Source organism: Dermacentor albipictus, chromosome 8, assembly GCF_038994185.2.
Source record: "Dermacentor albipictus isolate Rhodes 1998 colony chromosome 8, USDA_Dalb.pri_finalv2, whole genome shotgun sequence".
Classification (NCBI taxonomy): Eukaryota; Metazoa; Arthropoda; class Arachnida; order Ixodida; family Ixodidae; genus Dermacentor; species Dermacentor albipictus.
Genome location: NC_091828.1, coordinates 120718667 through 120740205, shown reverse-complemented (window position 1 = coordinate 120740205; position 21539 = coordinate 120718667). Strand labels below are relative to the sequence as shown.

At 44.6% G+C, this 21539-nt stretch overlaps 1 protein-coding gene across 1 annotated transcript; it reads right to left on the bottom strand.

Annotated features, from left to right (window-relative positions):
- Positions 1-1832: 1832 nt before the first annotated feature.
- On the bottom strand, positions 1833-21061 carry LOC139048574 (uncharacterized). Its single transcript, XM_070522992.1, has 10 exons — positions 21019-21061; positions 15400-15516; positions 13140-13186; positions 12460-12498; positions 11217-11252; positions 10513-10609; positions 9465-9607; positions 7188-7235; positions 6587-6622; positions 1833-4292 (listed from the first exon to the last, which is right to left on the bottom strand). The coding sequence occupies exons 2-10, from the start codon at positions 15473-15475 to the stop codon at positions 4101-4103; spliced, it is 714 nt and encodes a 237-aa protein (XP_070379093.1). The 5' UTR covers positions 15476-15516; positions 21019-21061; the 3' UTR covers positions 1833-4100.
- Positions 21062-21539: the final 478 nt, after the last annotated feature.

The window sequence follows — 21539 nt, the reverse complement described above, 5'->3', positions numbered from 1 at the left end:
CGCCGTCGAGAGCTTTAGATTGTCCGTTAAACACATTACCCTTTTAGGGATAGCGAGTTACCGGAGATGTGGACTGTAGCCAAAACTGCTGATAGCGCCATTCCGTGGTGAAACGTTAAATCAAATATGGCGCAAAGCTATTATAGTGCAGTGACCTGCCACATCCAAAGGGGTGTAAAGCGTCGGTAGCGGCATAATTGCTAACTTTCAGCCCTCTTGTGACTTTCCTGCGGTGAGACCACTCCCGCAACAAAGAGACGCTTCGGACGTGCTACTGACAGACAAAAGCTTCGCTAGATGTCGCTAGCAGCATTGCGCTACTGCCGGCCACGGCACATGCATCCCGGTACTTCATACGTTTGTGAACAAGCTTATTTTTGGCGAACGCGGCGGGCCAATGGCAAACAGCACTTAAGAACGAAAAGCTTTGTGAATTCGGTCCCACGTGTGGACATTGTGGTTAAGATAAAATTTGATGACTTGGAGGACTATATTGTCTTGTAGAATTCGGACAAGGTGTTCCGTTGCCTTCAGAAAGCACCAGTGCCGTAAAACACCAGCTTTATGTATATATATATATATATATATATATATATATATATATATATATATATATATATATATATATTGAAAGCACCTTGATCGTGTTCGTGCGAACCATTTTCCTTTTTTTACGTATCTTAAATTTCCTCCTCACCTTTCTTGCCCTTTTCCCCAAGTGCAGAATAGCCAACTGAACAGTTACTGTGATCAACCTCTGGGCCTATAATCTGTTATTTGCTCTATCTTTATCCATGCTGAAACGTTTCCACGCACTGCAGCGTAGGTCAGTAAGTTATTGATTTTGAATCTGGTCGGGATTTCGTTATAATTAATTTCGAAATGCTCTATTTTTAGAGATCAACGTCGTGCACCGCCGCTGGCCATACCGGTAGAGATTGTAACTGAACCCTACAAAATGTTCCATAAAGGTCCCTCAGAAACCCATGTTGACGTGGCCGCCGCACCTCAGTCGGATCCAGAATCCATATTTCCGTGTGCACGTCCTCCTGGACTTTCGAGCGAAGAGGACAGCCACATCCCCAGATTTCATATTGGGGATGTTTCTTTCGCAGTGAGGTAGAAAGTTGGGATACTTCAATTGACGCATACTCCAAATCAGCGTGCAAAAGGAAAGCAATGGGAAGAGGACACAGGACAAGCCTTGTCCAACAGATGAATTTTATTAGGGCCAAAACACAAACAAAAAAACACCACCCTTCACTGCGCCGAGATAGCGCTTCATAAATGCGTCAGAGTTCGAAGCACGCTCATACCTGTAAATTTACCACTGATGATTTCGTTCTGAATGAATTAACTAATCTCCATAAGGGTCAAGGAATGAAGAAAGCAAATACCTGAAGACGGGAACAATTGTTTTCCCACTAAATAATGGATTAATTAATTTGTTCGCTCATTCTTGAAAACGCAACTGGTTTACCTTTCTTTAGCGTGCAGGCGAGTTTTCACGTAGGAATTGCGTCAGAATATTCGCTTTCAAGCAGATGCATCACCGCCGTTAATTCGTGGAATTACTTGCAATTCACGTTTCAAGAGATTGTCGGTGCAATGAGCACGTGGCTAAGGCAATGGCATTTATACTTCAAAGGTTGGTTTTTATTTTAAGCTTAATTTTGTGTCCACCGTTTTGCGTATGCATGTCGCGCACACAGGGCTATCTGCACACTGTCACTGAGATTGCCACAGACATGCGTCGCATCTCAGTAATTTTGCGATAATAAACAGAGAACACATACCAAATAAGGACACGAAACATTTTATTACTTGCATACGGAAGAAACGAATACAAAAATACAAATGGGCTTTAAAACGATAAGTTTGCTTGATAACGTTCTTTGCAGATGAAAGCTAAAATGCCAGAAAGACAATTTAACAATATTCGTTTGACACCAGTACTGACACTTGGACGGGCACGGTCCAATCATGCAAACCATTTTAAGGGTAATCGCCAAAAGGTTTCACGTAGCATCATGCCGTTCAACTCATGACTACGAACCTTGATTGTTTATTCAGTGTCCCGGACAGTTTCCGACCTAACGTCAGGCACAATGTCAGACAGTGTGTCAGACTACTGGGCTAGCTGAGCCCAGTTCTGCCCTGCAGCACTGATGTTTGTATAGAAAACGATAAACCGGCTAAGAACACCCTGGCCAACCAAGTAAGATAAAAAACTGAAATCTCAAGTTTCTGAGTATATACAATCAAACATCCCCGAAAGGACATATTTATGCGAAAGCTTCTGCTCTGGCATTTATAAAAACATAAACTGTAATGATCCAAAGAAATAAAACACTGTAGCAGGTCGTTTAGCAGGATAAACAATTTAGCGAGGGTCCCGTTGCAGTCATTGACTTTAGGACCCGCATCTGCATTTCATCTGTTACATATTCATTGCTTTTGAATAGAGAATAAACTGAAACTGCAATTTGAGACTCATATGCACTGAAAATTGTCGCACTCATTTCCTATAAATGATCACGTGCACATTGTTCACCTTTATTCATGTTTTGGCGCCCAAGATAACCGTGGCTACGCTACATAGATTGCATTCCGCATAAGCGAAAGGATGTGTAACTTCAAGGTGTGTAACTTCAACCAACGAACCAACAAGCCCACATTGCAACCCTCGTGAAGGATATATAATGTCACGATTCAACCGTGAGTCTAGCTGTACACATTATTTAGAAGATACTTCTTTTTCTATTTTTATTTAGCGCTGTGCAACATGACAGGTAGGAACACGCGTTTCTTTTTTTTTTTTTGCGCTACCAAGAGTGGGGGATTTGCCGGCACACTAGTGTCCCTGCAGCTGTGGACCTACTTTTCCTAATATTCCAGCTCCGGGCAAGGGCGGAGACAAGCTTGCAGGATAATTAATGGCCGCTTTTTAAGTCAAAGCGAATGACACGGTCTTTAATAAAATGACACGTACACCATGTTGCGCAGGACCGAACGAAGGTTCCCGGTAAAGGTACTGTGATGGTTAGGCTGTTCAAATGGCTGTAAATGTGTTTCCGCTCATTCTGCCGTGAATAACGATTAATAGCGAGTTAGCGCCTATTCTGTGTATGTTTCCTTCATAGTGTAAAGTGCGCGCCTATTTAATGGAACACTACTGACATGATATTTCTGTCTTGTCATTTTTTATTATGATTTAAGTTCCGCGTGGTCTAAACCACAGAAAATATACTGAATAGTGACAGTGCGTCATCGATAGTTTAACGGTACTACTTGTTTTGTACACCGGCCGTGGTGGGCGCAATGCCTTTGTCACTGCTGTGCTAAGCACGAAGTGTTCGTAAAGTCGTTACTTATTGGCTCTCACTGTTTCTGCGATCGGGGCAGCGGTGACACAAAATCGCCGCCGGAAGAAACGTGCACAACATCATTGTTCATTCATTTCTCGAGAGCAGTGCCATTGTAGCCGACCTTATTTCCACACGACGGGAAGCAGTGTTACTGCTCGGCGTCATGACGCCACAGTAATGTCGATGACGCCGCATTTGCGATTTCAAGACCAATGTTAGTATCGAGTTAATTACCCTATAAGTGCTTACCCACCTTCGGGCTTGCTCAATTTTAACTATTTACGTTTTCTTTAGGCACAAGATACAGTACCTAAGACTTCAAATATATGTATTCCTTATATTTTAAGCATGTAAATGGGAAAGAACCAACACAGCAAACGCGTTCTTTTATGCTCTGAGCTTATTTATCTTGTTGTCAGTACAATTTAAACTTATTTGTAGGGTTTGCCACCCTGAAAGATCGTAGTGTGTTGTAAGGGACGGCCTTAGGGAAGGTTCGGGAGTTAGTTTTGACCACATGCGGTTTCTTAACGTCAACCTTAAGCTTGGTGCTTAACCGCGATCCGTCAACCTTGAATCTAGAACCCGGTACTAGAGTGCACCAGTCAAAACGCCGTCTCTACAGCCTGGAAAAAAGTCGGACCCACGACCTCGCGCCTGGGCAGTGCGACGTCATATGGTCGCACTACTGTCGTACACATAGGGAGGCGCCCCTCTGCCGTCACAGCGTTCTCAGAAGCAGCGGGCACGCATCGCCAGCTCCGTGCTCAATCGGTTGGCCGACATCTGAATTCCGGCGGCCAGCAGCGGAAGAGGAAACGCGGCGCTGAATTGCTGCGCCGAGAGCTGCACCAACTGGGCGAGTGCGCAGGCCAGCCGGCCCGCAAGCGTGCCGCCATCACCGGGAGACCGTCTCAGGAGACACTGCAGCGCGGTGAAAGGCGACGAGCAATTTCAGTTTTTGAGCGAAGGGTCAGACACAGCTGGTAGGGGTTTGGGGAGGCGCATCAAGCATCATTGAATAATTGTGGAGGGCCAGTGATACGACAGTCCTAAGGGCAGCCCCTTCCCCACACACACACAAAAGAAGAGATGTGATAACCACTGCAGAAACAGTCGAGAGCAAATTAGTGTGTTTCCTTACAGTTGGAGTGTCCATCCTAACAAGTGTTCGCAGCTTGACCGAGTTCTAGGCAGCTGTACTGTAAGGATTCCATTCACTTTATTCTGCTCCTTTCTTATCACACTGCATTCGCGGCCTGTTGATACTGTTTATTACGTAGCTCAGCTCAGTAAACAAGCGCGAAAACAAATAACATTGGTATAGGCATATAGGGCAAATAGCGCGGACAGGCAGGACTAAGCAAAGATGACAACATGGGTGCTCACTATCAGCTGGTGGTTCTCTTCAAAGGAAAGGAAATATATTCAGGGGAAAGGTGGGAATCAACGAAGATAGCCAACGTCAAGAAAAACGCACTAGCAGCAAGTTATCAAGCACCGAATGAAACCAGACTTACGGCCGGCATGCAACTATCACAGCCCATTCCAAGCTAGTGAAGTGCGCTATTACCTCAGCTGCCCTACATGCATCCCGTACAACCAAACTTCGAATCCCAGGTTCGCCGCGTGATGTCCGCTGAATTTCCTGATGAGCATTGAGTAGGAGCAACCAGGAACCTCGAGGGGCATTGCTGAACATATCCTACTCAACATTTCCAGGATTCCTAGACAACGACCTAGGACACGATTCGCCCCGACAGCTGTGATTCGTTATGTCCGCGCTGTGCCGCACAATATCAACAAATCAGGATAATGTATCGGCATTGAAATTGTTAGTACCCAACACACTAACAACCTTACGCGAACCCGTAAATGGTGATCATAAATTGCGACCAGCCTGGGACAAAACAGAAAAACCGCAGGAACCCGTTTGTGCCCTTCAAGACGAAGGCCGTTATGCGGCCCTCTTGACTTGTGCATAAAGCTATGTTGAGCAGATTGGAAAGGGCTTAAATAACAGGTTACGTGAGCCTCGCTAAAGGCAACACCAGACAGCACCTTGACCTTGCATTGTAGTCGGTGTCCAACGCCTCCCTCTGTGGGCAACTTTACACCGATTAGTACAGAACCATTAAAACAGCACTGCAATAGAATCTTTACACAACGGTCATGACGCCTGTGCTAGCCACCCCTCGGTTGCTTTCTGCGATCACGAAGTGATCTCTTTTTGCAAGGTTGATATGGCACTAAGCGAATTTTCGTTATGAAGTGTTGCCATCTGATTAAAATACTTCGCGTCTGATTTCTTGCTGCAGGTTGTGTTAGCGTAGCGCGTGCGGGTGGCAGTAGTGACGTAGTGGAGTTTATAAACCGATGTTTCCAACTAGTAAACTCAGTTGGTAGTCAGTACTTGCATTCTTTCGCTTGTCGCTGTCACAGGCCTAGCAAGGAATATTTTTTGAAAGAGAGAGAGGGGGTGGGGGAATGCACAATGCGACCTGCGGATAGGGGGGCTGAGCGGAAGTTATCCTGGCACACAAAAATTTCAGAATTGGTCGGAGGGGGCACGCGCCAGGTGTGCCCCTCCCCCCTCATGGCTAGGCCTCCGGTCCCTGTCAAAAGTGACACGACCATTTCTACGGTTTATGAATTCGACTGGCAGCAGTAACCGATTGTAGGCGTGATGGACAACCATACGTGTTCACACTCTCTTTTTCTCTTTCTCTCTTATTTTATCATCGCCTTCCCTGCTTTCCCTTCCGTAAGATGGTCAACCGGACGCCCTTCCGGTTAATCTCCCTGCTTTCCTTTCCTTCTTTTCCTCATACTTCTCTTGTCAAAAGTTCTGATACTGAATATGGATTGGTACCAACTTGTCCAATTTGCAAACCTAATATTATTCGCTACAAATTTTCTGAAACTACGACTTCATGTTCCTTCTTGAAATTAATATAGCAATCTATGCGTTTCATTCTGCAAGTTGTCTGCGTAGCAGATTGACAAAATCCTGTAAACTATACTAAATTCAACTGATTCACTTAAGCATTGCTGTGTGCTGCTGTGCTTAATATGCCAACCAAAATATGAGTCTCGTGAAGACCTTGATGACAATAAGGGTGTTTTGTTTGCAACAAGAATCCAGGAAAATTCTGGTGCACTACCGGAGAAGTGATAAAATAATTTTCCTTCGCCCTTAGTGGCAGACAGAAACTTACCGCAAGGAAGTCGATGAGCTCGGTCATGGTGTCATTCTGGAAAAAAGATGTAGGTGGACATTTTAACGTTCTCTTGAAAACCTTACAGTGTGAATGGCCCTTTTCTAATTGTTTGTGCTGTATCTACAGGTGTCCTATCTCAGAGAACCTTCAGAGCAATGACAGATTATTTGTCAAAACAAAAAGTTACGAGTTGGGAAACGATTTACGGAATCACTTATTTGTCAAAAAATGTCCTGAGTTGAGGTTCCTAGAAAGGCTTCGAGTTGGGTATGAAAACTCATGGTTACTTTCTATGATACACCAGCCGGCCCCGTCTAAACCGTAGTTTACGAATCAGTTTCCGGGCCAGTACATCTTTCTTTTTGCTTTAGTTCAAAGTTCGCTTTGTGTAGAACATGTAGAACGGTGATGGTTTGTGCCATAATACGTGGTAATATAGTTTGGATGGCCATGTTTTTAGTCACCTTTACCTTTCAGATTTTCACACAATGGATTTGGTTAATATGTTGTCTCCGATACTTCACAGAGGTTAACAGCGTCTCGTACTGGTTGCTGGCATCACTACGTCATTTAGCGATGTGTAAGATATTTTACTTACTCTGAGCGTTTCGCCTTCCAAGCAGACCAAGCGGGATGAATTGATGCACTGCAAAGAGAAGACGTCTTGGTAACGAATAATTGTGTTATAATACATTGCTCATATTACTTTACTGTCATGGTGCAAAGTAAGTGAAACAATACGAAGAAACGACAAGACAGGAAAGAGTGGTCAGGAAAAACATACAAGACAGAAAGAAACGTTATTTCCTGTCTCGCCACTCCTTGTCATTGCTTCGTGTTTCTTTCACTATAACAAGTATGAATCCACTACCTCAGGATGTGGTAGTGATATAAGACATTATCGAGGAAATATTTTTTGCGAATTGCTCGTGGCACCGAACTATTATTCTCCACGATGGGGACCAGAAGTGCTGGGAATCTGCGCTGTGTTCTCTTAGCAGAACATTTTCTTTTGTCTTTGCAAGAAGAACGAGATCAGACAAGTGGGTGACATCTTTTAATATAGTATGCTTGTGGAACGCCGTTCCACGTGTTCTAAGATCACACAAAGTTTGTACAGCAATTTCCATACTCTCCTCAGTCTCGCATTGGGGCCCATTTTGGGTATTTCGACAGGGCTCAATTTCTACCACGTTTCCTCCTTCGAGTTAACGTAGAATGGCGTGATCATCCTTGAAAGTATGGTTTTTAAGTCGTGCCATTTACAAAATTTGACTTCAAAATCCAAGCATGTTCTAATTATCATTCCGTGGGACTAGATGAACGTATCCATGTTATCAGCATCCAGTTTGAAAGGGGTGGGGGGGGGGGGGGCAATTAATGCCGCGAAGCTCGTTTTTAATCTTTGTACTGCTTTTTTTCATAATACCTTAAGGTTTCTTGTTCATGTTAAGAAACCATTAAACCAGGAAGAAATCGACATACGCACCACCAGCGCACGGCAACGTATATAGAACATCCTTACGATGCTTTATCGCCTATCGCTTACAAAAAAAGAACAAGTTGTCTATGTGACATATCTGGCTTAAGAATGCTGTTAATTTTGTAATTATTTCTTAGATGTGGCATGGGGAAAGTGCCAATTTATGGTTATCTTTGTTGTGCATAGGTTATGCGACAGTCGGCAGGCAGACCGCCCAGGCCTTCTGCTAATCACTGTGTCCGTCCAAATTCTTAGACAAAGAGATGGTGACGAATTCCACAGCTGGTAGAATCGAGGAGCTCTGCCTTGGCAGCACTCGGAGGCAATATGTCGGAATGCGAAATGCGTTGAAATGTCCAGGATAGAGGCATGGTTGTACTATTCCTACCGACGTCTAGCCCTCTCGCCATACAGAAGACCGTGCTATCTGTAACCAAATCCCAGCGCAAATAAATTCGTTTATGTCTTGTGACTACGAATACATTTAACCATTGGCTTCTGGGCTAAAGGAGGGAGCGATTCTGTAAGTGGCCACCTTGTAGACATTTCCATTTCGTCTGCCGCTGAAATCCTGATTGGCTGGTAGCGCCTGTCTCCTTCTGAAGTGTACCCCAGCCCAGCCAATCAGAACTTCAGCAGCAGACCAAAAGGACGTGACTACTAGCTGGACATTTACAGAATACCCCCCCCCCCCACCCCCAAACTGTACATTGGAAAATCGGTCAACTACGCCGTCTCCGGACTCTTCAACGGCAGCGCTAACACAACACCACACTCGCCCCCTCCTCCTTCCCATATCGTTGCTCTACAATCAAGTGCGCTGTCTATTCACTGAGCCCATTGCCTGCCTAGTCGGTGCCAACCTCGCAGCTTATAGCATCGAAACGTAACTCGAACAATGAAGCCAAGTAGAACTCCACTCCACAACATTCGCATTTCGCGCTGTGTTTCTGTGGTGCCATGAACGAAGTCACCTGATGTAGGATGTAAGAGGGGGCTTTGGGTCTGTGTAGTTAGTAAAAATAAAAACAAGAGAACGCAGCAACCAGCGAGCTTAATGAGACGGACGTCCGTTTAGTTACTTTGCACGGGAAAAAGACGATGAGGGATTAGAGGAAGAAGAATAAAGGAGAACGAGAGAGAGTTCACGCTCGTACAGTTGCATACGCAGGAAGGCTATACGCGTCTTCTAAGGTCTTTGATTCCTACAAAACAAAGAAATGCACTGAACATAGTTCGTGAAGCTCGTCTCACTTAAAAGTGTGTCTTAATATCAACCAAGTATTCGAAGCAAAGTTTGCGCTGGTCCGTGCAATCGCGTTTCGACAATGCCAAAATTGGATTTTCGTTTTCAGTGAAGCATCAAATTTGCAACTCCTGCATTCAACTCACCTCACTGATCCCGAAGGATGTTGGTAGGCTGATGTTTATAGGTGGCCCGCACGTTACTGTGCCGGGAAGGCCATTGTCACAGCGAAACAAAGGCAGCCCGAATGGGTTGCATAGCATGTTGGCTACTGCGGTGGGATTGACATCTGAAAAAGCCACGGATTTTAATCACAGTTATCAATTCCTGAATATGTCCTATTATTCGAGTAGTTATCCTCTTGAAATGCTGTGACAAGGGCAAAAAAAAAACCGATCTTTTTTTTTTCCTTGAGTGACAGAGCCATCCTGAACAGAAGCTCGCATCAAGCTTTTATTTAGCCCCTTTTCATCAAAGAACAAGTTTTTCTTCTATTAACAATAAAGACTCTGGTCATGTTCAAGGGTTTGGACAAGTACTTAAAAGTGGCCATGCTTTCTCTCGGACGTAGGGCTCATTGTCCTACGTGGATCACTGTCAAAATAAACGCTAAATTAGCATTTCGCTATGGATAACAAATCAGTTTTGCCACGGTAGCGCGGGAAACGATTTTCACCAATATTGGTTGGCCAAACGTGTAACATCAAATCCTTCATTCCTCGTGAAATTCATTTGCGTTCAAGTCACGCTTCTCTGAATACTGATTAGGTGCTCCCACTCTTGGTGGACCGTACTGTACATACTTTGTCATACTTCTCACCTCATCTTAGCCCATCTCATCTCACCTAAGCGTATCTCATCGCTTAGCTGCATTTCACATTCATATACGTGTTTTCTTTTGCGGATAATATTCGCATACTCGCCTAAGCTTGTATATCGTATCTCTAACGTTAAGACTATGCAAGCTCGAACATGTCACAAATTTTTTTAGTTTGCTTGACGACATTATAGGTAATGCTTGTTTATTTATGGCATCCAAATTTTACGAACGCCAGAAATATTGTCCTGTTCGTTAAGCGTCTCATCTCAGTAATGCTGGCATGACGCTCTGGCGTCCAATGATTCGTATGAATTCATACAAAACCGTAATTTTTTTTCTGAAACTTTCTTACGCAAAGACTAATTTGAGCTAACCTGATTGCGCCCTGGAAAGCACTCCGGCGGTTAACGCTCTTAGGTAGAACAGAGCTTGAATTGGTCCCGTGACTTGCGGCATCATTCTAAATACGCACTGTAAGAAAACAACAAAACATCAGAAGACATGAGAGCGTATTCGCAACTCGCCTTTCTTTTTGCTTTACATTGTAAATAATACCTCTAAGACATGACGGTTGACTCACATAGTTTTTATGGGCACTTATATGGCCTAAGAACTTTGTCAATCCCGGCCCTGCAGGTTCTACATTCTCTTACAACTACTGAAGTAGGCGAAACTGGCTTGCAGCTTAGGCGAAGTCTTTTCTTCAACTGAGCCTTTGAAACATCGAAATACGACATATTGTATTCTTCAGACCAATTTATAATATATCATCAACGTTTCTTAATCTTCTAGATTCAAGGAAATTCCTGCGAGACAGTGAGGAATAGTAAGAATATCTCTGCTGTTTAATAATTTCGCTTTTTCTTCTAGACTAATCAAAATTCATTAAATTTATCTGGTTGTGACGTAGCAGAAATACATTTTTTGCCCTGCAAGTATTTAACAACCCACAGACCGCGGCATAACGCTCCCTTTAATACCAATGCTTTCTTTTTTCGTGCAACGCAGAAACAAGGCGATAAAAACCAAGTATACGGATATCAGCATTTTCTGGCGCTTTATTAATGAGACTGCTTACCGTAAAAATTCTTAGAACTTCCACCGTCGCATTTTCCTGAAATAGAAATGTCGGACGCTAGAGATCACACCAGTCAAAAGTGTCACATTGGTCCTTTTCTACGAATGAAATAAAAACAAAACTGGAAATCTAAGAAATTAGGCTAGCATAACGAAAGAACAGCATCAGGTGAGAGAAACTCACTGAAGGCTTGTAAGAGTGTCTAAATGAATAATCTGTTTAGCTACATTCTTCACAAAGTGACTCCATTGAGCTTGCAGGGACCGAATTCACAAATAGTTTCGTTCGTAAGTACTATTTGCCATTTGCCGACAGCCTTCCCTAATGATATTTCAAACATTATGATTCGCAGGCACATGCTCTTACGGACAGTTATATTGTAAGAAAGAAGAAGAAGAAAATAAACTTCATTAAAAAGAATGGTCTGGCAAGTATCTTTATTTTTGTGTGTGTGAGTGGCGAGCCCAAGCAGCACCTCCTAGATAGCACGAAACATGCGCACTCTGGTCCGTGACGTCGTGCTACGTGGCTCGACTGCCATGGAATCTAATGACGATGCTCCCGATGAAGCCGTGGTGATTGTCGCGTCACCACTTTCATCACACCGGGTTTGGTCCCGGAAATTTCGGACCTAGTAGCATGACGTCATGAAGCAGAGTGCACAAGTCTTGTTCTATCTGGGGGTTATGGCCCAACGCCCACATTGACAAAAAGCTCTTGCATTAGAAACTTTCGTAAAAACAAAGGGCAACTAATCATGGCGTTGGGCGCTAGTGAAGGCGGCCGGCCAATGACAACCAGCGCTTACAAACCAAAAGTTTTGTGGATTTGCCAGCAGCAGTTTAAGTGAAGAACTTTGTGAAGACTCTATGCCTGTGGCAGTGGTGTGCGTTTGTTCTGCCGGAATTCATGGCAACTTTCGTAATTATGTACAGAAGTTAAGGTTCCACCAACGACTCTTCAGGGGCTTCCACCGTAACTTGTCTACGCATTGCTTACTGAGTTCCTTTGAAGATTCAAGTTGATACACTTTCTGATCAACCTGCGGTGAACTATTGAACATCACCTCCAAGCACCATCCTCACGAAAGTAAATGAGCTCTGAAGAGCTTGTGCTACGTGCACGCGTAAAGTGTGCCACAGGTGCACGTGGTAGCAGAGTAGTCAACACGAACGTGAGAAGATGGGAGAGGTTTTCGCTGAAACCGCACATTGCAGGTGACAGTGTAAAAGGGACAACTCACAGGTCGGTCCAAGCAGTAGTCGGGAGTCAGGCCGAGGCACTAAAGAAACAAAATGGAAAGAAAAGTGAAATAAAAGAATGTTATTCACTGCGAACTCTGCGACATTGGCAACCAATGTTACGTCGTGTATGGGACGCTCTCTATCGCGAGGTAATACGACCATGGTTTGAGAGGTTACTGCAAATATGAAACGAAACATTTTGAGCTCGTAGCACAGGGGTCGCCATGTCTTTTACCTTCTTTGTATCACACCTTATTTACAGAAGTTTCAGCTTCTAAGGAATCCCCTCCCTAAAAGCTAATATGTTTAAAACCATTTGCACCAGTGCTTAGTAAAATTCGATAGCTGGAGAGGGCTAATTACCATCTCAAGAAAACGTTTCCCGCTGAAAACGCTGACACGAAGATTTGTTTCTTTTCATGTCAGTGTTTACGGCCTGAAAAATTTCCTTGCAACTTGCAGCCAACAAGTGCTGCCAAACACTATTTTCAAGCTAATTATCAGGTTCTCGTAAGCTCCATTTTCACCAGTGTTATATCGTAAGTTCACTTCAGATTAAGAATGCAGTGCACCAAATAATACAGTACATGAACTATTCGACTAAGAAGTATTTCAAATGTGCGTCACCCTTGCCATTCGTTCTAGAGTATGCAGGGCAATGTATGAGTCGTCTACTCACCGTTCCCAAAGCAAGTACATTGGGCAGTTGTGTTTCGGTGCACTGGCCTGAAAATGTACACATGTCAGACTAAAATGAAGGGTAAAATAAATAAAGGATAACAGCTACATGAAACCAACAAACAATGGTGTCTAAGAAAACACTCAGAAAGGTATTTGTTTATCTCAAAAGGAGATAAATAATACTGGCATGGCAAATAAGAGTGAAGACAATTTGCGGCGGTGGGAATTAAGCCCACATGTGCAAGACAAGGTGCCAAGAAAAATGCAGTGTAATGAAACTATGTTTTTCTCTCTTGCTGCTGTTCGGCCTAAATTGCTATTTGCTGTTAGAACGAGGCAACTAGACGAAAGTTTGGCCCTTCACGTAGTGTCAGTCACGCAGGTTAGTACATACGTAAGGGCGAATGAAAATTAGGACAAAGCTAAATCTGACACTGAACTCGTCGGGCTGACGATTACTTTATATATTTATTTATTAGTTGGTTGAGAGTTTTTTAGTTACTCGTGGCATTCGAAATGTTTACAGCTTTTCTTGCCGACTTTCGCGCAACACTTCATTTTTAATAGGCCGATTCGAAGGAAGTGGGACACAATGAAAAACGCAAGAACAACGGCAGAGCATTTCATTCCCACGTGCTTAGAGACTGTACTACGCAGCCTCAGCTTTGTCTTCATGCTAATGCTCGCTCATGCCTAATTAGCTAGAACAATGTAGCAACTGCTCGGGCGTTAAATCGGCAGAGCATACAGACTCAAACGATGGATGTCGAATGTCTAGTGACGATAGTCACACAGTCTGCCCCCCTGTCAACGCTCGTTCATTCGGTGTGAAAAAAGTGGTTAATTCGAGCTTGGTTCATCAGACTGGAAATAGGAATGGAAATACCGGGGAGAAGGCATACACTGCTACGGACGGAATTAACTCGTTTAGTTCGAACGTGAAAGCTTCTTGAGTCCGACAATTCGACTACCCCTCACTATGCGCCACAGTAGTCATTAAAAGCTTGAAAACAAAGGGGACATTGCACTAGCACGTAAAAAAGGGCACAGACAGAAACATTAAAAAAAGGCACGCCGAACGCTAGCGTTCTCTTGCGTTCGGTGTGCCTTTTTTTCATGTTGTTGTCCGTGTCCTTATTTACGCACTAGTGCAATGTCCCCTTATACGAATAACCACCAACTAGCCCAGCTTTCTGCCTTAAATATGTTGAAAACAAAGGAATTTCAGCAATCTGCGCTGCTGATTCTCTAGGTCACAGTGCATTGACGGTAGCGACTTCAGCAGTAATGATGACGAGTAGCGCTGTGCCCAGGGCGATGTCTCCCTTGACAATTTTGTCAGCAGCAACCATAGTTTTTAGGCCTTTAGGGTAACTGAGCAGCTATGACGTGTATGGGTATTCTATTACGGTGTTGATGTATTCTGCCGATGACGAAATAGCTGAGGCAATACAAAATATTTGAATCCCGTTCATTTTTCCGCTTTTTGTTATTTTGACCTGCTGAATAATTCAACATCACCTTGTCGTCTCGCAAGTATCTACGAGTACTTAACGTTAGTAGAACGCCATGAAAATGACCTTCAATCTGTGATAAAGGTTCACAGTAACGTGCTGTCAAGGCTTACAAAGTGGCAGGTAAATGTCAACTGCCATCCCAGCAGCATCTCGGCGCCAGCACAACGCATGCTGCCACTCTTGCGGAAACCCTGTTTTCTTTTTCAAAGTCCAGGGTCAAACAGAACTGGAATTTTTTGCCCTGGAATTTAGGCAAACATTATTACCACTCTGCGTCTCAGAGGATGTCAATGTCCTCCACTACAACAAGCTTAATTTAGCCATTAAACAAGCTGTGATAAGACAGCCGCTCGAGTGAGTACTTTGTGGAATTTAAACGCGTGTTCACTTTTCTCGGTATTCCTTTGAGTGCCAATACAATATTTTGCCGGCATAGAAGTCCCCATGTTTGACTCGACCAAGCGGATTCATCCGTAGGTTGCCTGTAATGTATCTCGAATAGAGTAGTGTGAAAGTTTGATTGTAAGATATACTTTCGGTAGTGTCATTTATAGCAAAATGAAGTTTAGCTGAATCTGTCCACGTGTGAAAGTGTAACAGCGCAATACATTGTGAGCAAACTTGTCTACCTCATTGCTTATAGAAATTACGCGCCTCACTGCTTGTCAATGACTTTTTTTCTCTCGTACCGAACCACGCAGATTTCTGTCTCCTCAAGCATTTGAGCACTTCGGTTCTCACCTTTTACATTCGTCGAGGTGAGCAATAAGAGCAGCGCGAAGCTCCAAATTGCAGCCGGCTTCGACATCATCTTCATAGCGACAATTCTGCAAGCGCATCGGTTTCTTACTTCTATACCTGTAAAGTGGCGGATGATAAAAAAGCTCCACAATGGGCCAGCCTTTCGAGAAAGCTTGCGCAAGCCTTTCTGATCGGCTGGTGTTTGCCACTGGGGTTCCCTTTAAAAGTTTTTTTCCATGCTTAAGTTTTAGTGAGTTGTTTACGGCACGGGCTGCCACAGCTGTCATGTCCGCCATATCAACGCTGTTTACTTTGGCACGTGGCCATGGCGCCCATGCCTTGTGGCTATGTCCTTTGCCCTTCATTGTCGATCGCGACGACAGCTGAATGCAACACATGGCTGCGTAGTCCACGTCGCGTCAGTTTTCAACGACAAAAAGGAGAGCGTCGCATAGCTCCACCGCTGTCGCACAAGTCCGCGGTGCTTGAAGTTTCCGTGCCCACTGTTTGCGACCTTGTAAGAGTGGAACAGGCCATTGTTTGCACCGCAAATGCAAGATGCTATTAATAGGATGGAAAACCGGAGATAGTCGGCTTGTCCCGCTGCTCAATCTAGGCGGATCATCCCTGGACATGGCGCCTTATCGCTCCTTTAGTACTGCGCAGTTGCCTGGGTAAGGTGATAGAGAGGATCGTGCTGACTCATCTGGAGCCTTAGAGACATACACTCACGCTGTGGCTGGGTTTCGGAGCGGACGGACCTCTATAGACAACGTTAATGACTTTGTTTCATCTGTACAACTTTATGTTATAGGCGCATACGATAATGTTAATGACCTTGTTTTGTCTGCACAACATTATGGTAATATATAACGCATGAAGTCATCCTCGAAACATTGGGGGATGTTGGGTCAGGAGGCCACTTCTACTGGTGGATACAGAGAAATTCGAAGTGGAGATCGTTCTTCGTGCAAGCAGGGGGCGGGGCAAAACTGCACCATTGCAACTGCCATGGAGTGCCCCTTGGGGAAATATTGAGCCCCACACTCTTTAGCCGTGCGATCATCGGTGTTGTTGATGCACTTCCTTGGTCTCTGCAAGTATTGATCTATGCAGACGATGTTTGCATCTGGGGTTACGCGTCCCCCCGCGCGTGCAAAGCTTCAGAAAGCGGCCACAGGGATGTCTGAGTAACCCCTAGGAAGAGGATTGGAGCTGTCATCTGAGAAATGCTGACTGTTTGCCTTCACACGAGAGACAATGATACCACAGGTGATCATAATTATTGGACAGGCGATCAGTTATGAGAAGACCCACCGCCTTCGGGGGGTAATAATGGATCGTGGTGGGTGCTGGAGCGCTCGCATCTCTTATTTGAAACAGAGACTCGCCATGCTCACCTATGTCTTAAGCTTTCTTGCGGAAAAGTCACGGAGTGCATCTCTACAGCAGGGCTTTAACCATACACCGTACTGTTCCTGGGTTTGTCTGTGATGGGCGGAAACTGCAAAACGAACATTCATGCGGTCCAGTCGCTCCAAGCTCAATTTTCGAGTCTATGACTTGGCTTTCCAAGGAGCGCACCTTCGGGGGCGACTGTGGCAATCACGCACGATCGCACAATCACGACATGCATAAGCCTCAGCGTTTTAAGGACGCACATCAGATCTCTAAAACGAAAGTGTTCGAATGAATTGCACGCGAAGCCCTTCTGAATGTGTCCAACTTTGCTGATATTGGCCATAACAACGGTTATCGACCTGTTATCTCGCACAAAGCCATCCTGAATGTACGACATGTGTGACCCCTCCAATGTCCGAGGACAGGATGTAAGACAGTTTCGTAGACAGTTGACAACCAACAGGCTTTCTGAACTAGTCAGTGAGCGTCTGTATGCGTAAGCGCCAGTGCGTGACATCATTCTCATGAGCCCCGTACCGCACGCTGGCGCCGTCCCTCGTAAGCAGGAACTGACATTCGCCAACGTCAGCGTAACTTCATACCTGTTTTGATTGATATCACTCGTGATGATGCTCGCTATTACTTGGCTACACAGTTGTAACGTCGATGTTTCAGTATTCTTGAATTTGGTAACTTTCAACTGTTTTTTTTTGTAAGAAAATGATGTCCATAATATGACGAAGCAATACTGCAGTAGCTCCGAAGTTGAAGAAAGGTTCACGAAAGGAAAACTTGTCATCCACCCGACTGCACCACGAAGCTAGAAATGAAAACCTGTAGGGGCATTAGCTAGCTTTGTAGCAAAAATATGAAAAGAAAATCTTCTGCTTGCAAAGGGTAGATTACAATCTGCTTTTCAATTAAACGAGCGTCATCAAATTCAGTGCACTCGATGTCCATCCAAACGATTTCTCCGTTCTCGTACCTTAAGATAGAAGCTCCTCACCTAAATGTTGTTATTAACACGGCAATTGATAATCGTGGATCCATCACCGGCCAGCGGCCGAACGCTGGCCTATGAGGAAACGCTGCTACGTTAAAGAAGTTCTGTGAGTACAGTCCCAGGGCCATTGCAATGTAAGCTCATTGTATGGCATGGCAGCTGATAAGACTTAGCGTTAATGAATGACGATGATGCGAAGCCCGAGAGACGATATCTGTGCACCGTATTCACAAAAAAAACATCCTACGGTATATCTGTGAAAAAAAATACGCCACGGTCTGTAAAAGCGTTGGACATGCTATTGGAGACTACGGCTATAGCCAATGGCAAATAACTCTTACGAAAGCAAAGGTTTGCAAAGGTTTGTGGATCCAGTCCAAGCTCATACGAACTTTGTCGTGCACTGCAAGTGTCGTAAGTTCACGAGCCACGGAATGGCGTGAAACAGCCGTGCGTGGAGCCATGAATTATAATCTAGAAGCTGTCGCGTATCCGACCAACATATTGTTGTACTACATCATCAGTAGCACGCGCATATTGCGCAGGGATTAAGAGGTCGAAACCACACAGCTTTACATTCATAAGCACTGATTTCCAGTGGCGATCATTGGCGTGGGCTCTTACAAGACTTTGCAGATTACTTTTACAATATAATACTTATAATACAAATTATATTTCCTGCAGTCTCACTCTGTAAGCTTCTGACGCTGGCTGTACGTGAAGTCAGCTCTTAGGAATCGACCTGCTAGCTCCAGGACTGTTCCCGCCAGTTCCACTAGCTGCACCTTCATGGATAGAAGGCACACAACGGAGCCTTTTGTTTCCATCCCGTTTATCGACGGTCAATCCAACGAGCAGTGCAGCCGCTCTTTTCAGAAAATATACGGAATGCAGATCCTGGAAGTGAGACCTCATTACTGACACGACATGATAATCATCCGTCGACGGTAACTTACCCGCCCCTACGTAATCTACGAGGGTGAATCAAAAAGTGTTTGCCCTTATATTTTTTTAGCCAAACTGCGGCAGTAAATGCGAAGTGAACATATCCATTCCCAGCTGTCGACTTTTATTGGACAGGCCCGGCTTTATCTGCCGGTATCTCCGCGGCACGGCGCTGCGGTCAGTTGTTGAAGTTGGCAGTTGTGCTTCACACGTCCACGGCATACGGGCAACGAAAGTGTGTTCGTTTTTTGTGGAGCAAGAGACAAATGCCTACCGAAATCCACAGGGAAAGGCAGCCCACGTAAGGGGAATGGTGTGTCGCTTTGAGAAGTGTGAGGTGGAGGTTTCGCGAGATCGCAAAAGGCTGCGAAGACTTTCCTGACAATGAGTGTTCGGGAAGGCTGCGTGCGTCGTTGACTGACAGTTGATGACACGGGCACCTAAAATCTAGTGCAGCGATGAGACCGGCGTGGGGACTGAACTGGTGCGGGGACTATATGGAAAAATAGTGTAAGGTACGTAGAATAGTACGTATATCTGTAATTACATGTTCGTGCCTCATTTTGGCTAATAAAAAGTAGGAGCAAAGACTTTCTGATTCACGGTGGTGTATTCAAGTATATAGTCTTCCAGTTGCAGTACTTGTCGACACTGGAGCAGGGATCTCATTGATAAGAATCGATCTGTGGAATCGACTCCAAATAGTTCTTGAACCGGCTGACCAGTGCGCACCACAATTTGCAGATTTTAGCTCACTAGCCGTTCTTGGCCCGTGTACCATTCTTCCGAACATTGCGGACCACCAGATCACTCACATTCGCTATGCTCAAACGCTGGCCTCATGGCCTGATTCTCGTCCTCCATTTTCTGTTGGCACACTCCACTCTCATTGATTGTTGGCGAAGGGAGCCGGCCGATTATAAAACGTTTTTATGAAACAATAGCTTCGAGAACTTGAACCTGGTCCCTTATTTACACTAATGCTCTGACGGTAGGTCTGCTCTCAGAAGACGATTGCTGGCAATCGTAATATCCAACAAATTAGTAGCGAACACGATCAGCCAATGCCGAACAGCAGTTACGAAGGATGAGCTGCGTGAATTCGAGCATCGTTATTAACAAAACGCATTTGCGGCAGAACTGATCGTCGAGGCATCTGCCAGTCATTGGATGATTCTCTCCGCTTTTCTCTTCCCACAATGCAGGGTAGCCAACCGGCCTCAGTCCTGGTTAGCCCCCTGCCTTTTATTTATGCTTTTCCTCTCTCTCACCTCCCCCTCGCCTCTCTCTCTCTCTCTCTCTTATTCGACGTATTCGCGAACATTGCCCACGAATGGAATAGCAGCTTTTACAAATTAAGAGCTTGCAGTATGGGGATCCTGGGCCCGCAATACCGAAGCCGTTTCACTCTTCGCCGACTCGTAAGCATGAAAAGACTAAGTAGTCCGAAATGAAGTCGAAGACAGACGTAGATGTACGTGGACAAGAGAAATGCTCACTTCCAATGATTTAGCTGTGAAAGTTTGCGTAAACGTCTGTACTTCTTCCACCAAAGAAAACATTATTTTATTGAGAGGAGTAAAATATTTATTGTCATTACCAAGCAAAGAAACCATTGTTGTACTCGAACAATCATTTCTTTGCTGGGTGATATGGAACGCTTTTATAATTTCACGTGTGGTTTTATCTGCAGTCTCGCCTTGAATCTTAACTGCCTGGAGTGATGGTTGGCACGTGCAATTTTGGCGATGCAAGGCTAAGTGCCTACTATTCCTCAGATATAATTTTTACGTTGCTTTACCTAAATGCAGTTGTTTTGTTTTGTCTATAATTTATAACAGTAAGCCGTCAGTGTTCAACATAAGATATATGTTCGCGAATATTTGCTTCACGCTCATTCAACTTCTGAACGGATAGGCTCCAACATGCCCACGACGAAGCAAAGTAAGAACGAGTTCTAAGCAATAGGGATTGCGAGCATAACATTAGCGAATTCGGGTGGCTAATAACCAAAATTTCTTGAAGAAGAAAATATTTGCATATCCATCTCTTTGGCCCGTATGCCGAAAAAACTTGTTACGCCGGAGTCGCTTTAAAAAGAGGCGTGTGTTAGCGATGGTAGCAAACACGTTATTACTTACGGAGGCAGGGAAACCACAAGCATTTCATTACAACTGTAAAATTTATAAATTTAATTCTGTCCCTACCCAAAAGTTCTTGGCCGCAAAAAAACGGTTTTACAACCTCAACTATATGGTGAGCAAACTTACCCGGTGGAGGTACGACAGCTCTACGGAAGCCCGCGCGGAAGCAGCGGGGTCGTCACCTGCCAAGTGTTAGCGCTGTGCTTCGGTAACAGATGGCATGAATGTGTTTTCGCTACAGGCGGCGCGAAGAGAGGCTTTTTGCCAGCTTCCAGAGTTGCTTGACCACTAAAACTAACATAGGCTAAACAGCCTTGGATAACTTGAAAAATGTGTCTGATGCATGACGCTAACCTAACTTTTTCGGGAAGGAAGGAGGGAGAGGAGAAACGGGGCTTGGAATTTCTGTTTTAATGTTTACTGCTACAGTAGTCAAAAGCAGGCACTGAGTTTGCTGTGTTCGCTCAGCCGTCCTTTCTCCTACACCGTCGGCGTCATAGGGCCACGTCCTGATCCTCACGTTCACCTCACCCGTATAGACAAGAAAAAATAATTGTCCACCGTTACGTATCTAACTCTTGTTCATAAGGCAATTTGCACACAACTTGCACAGACAGACAGACAGACAGACAGACAGACAGACAGAC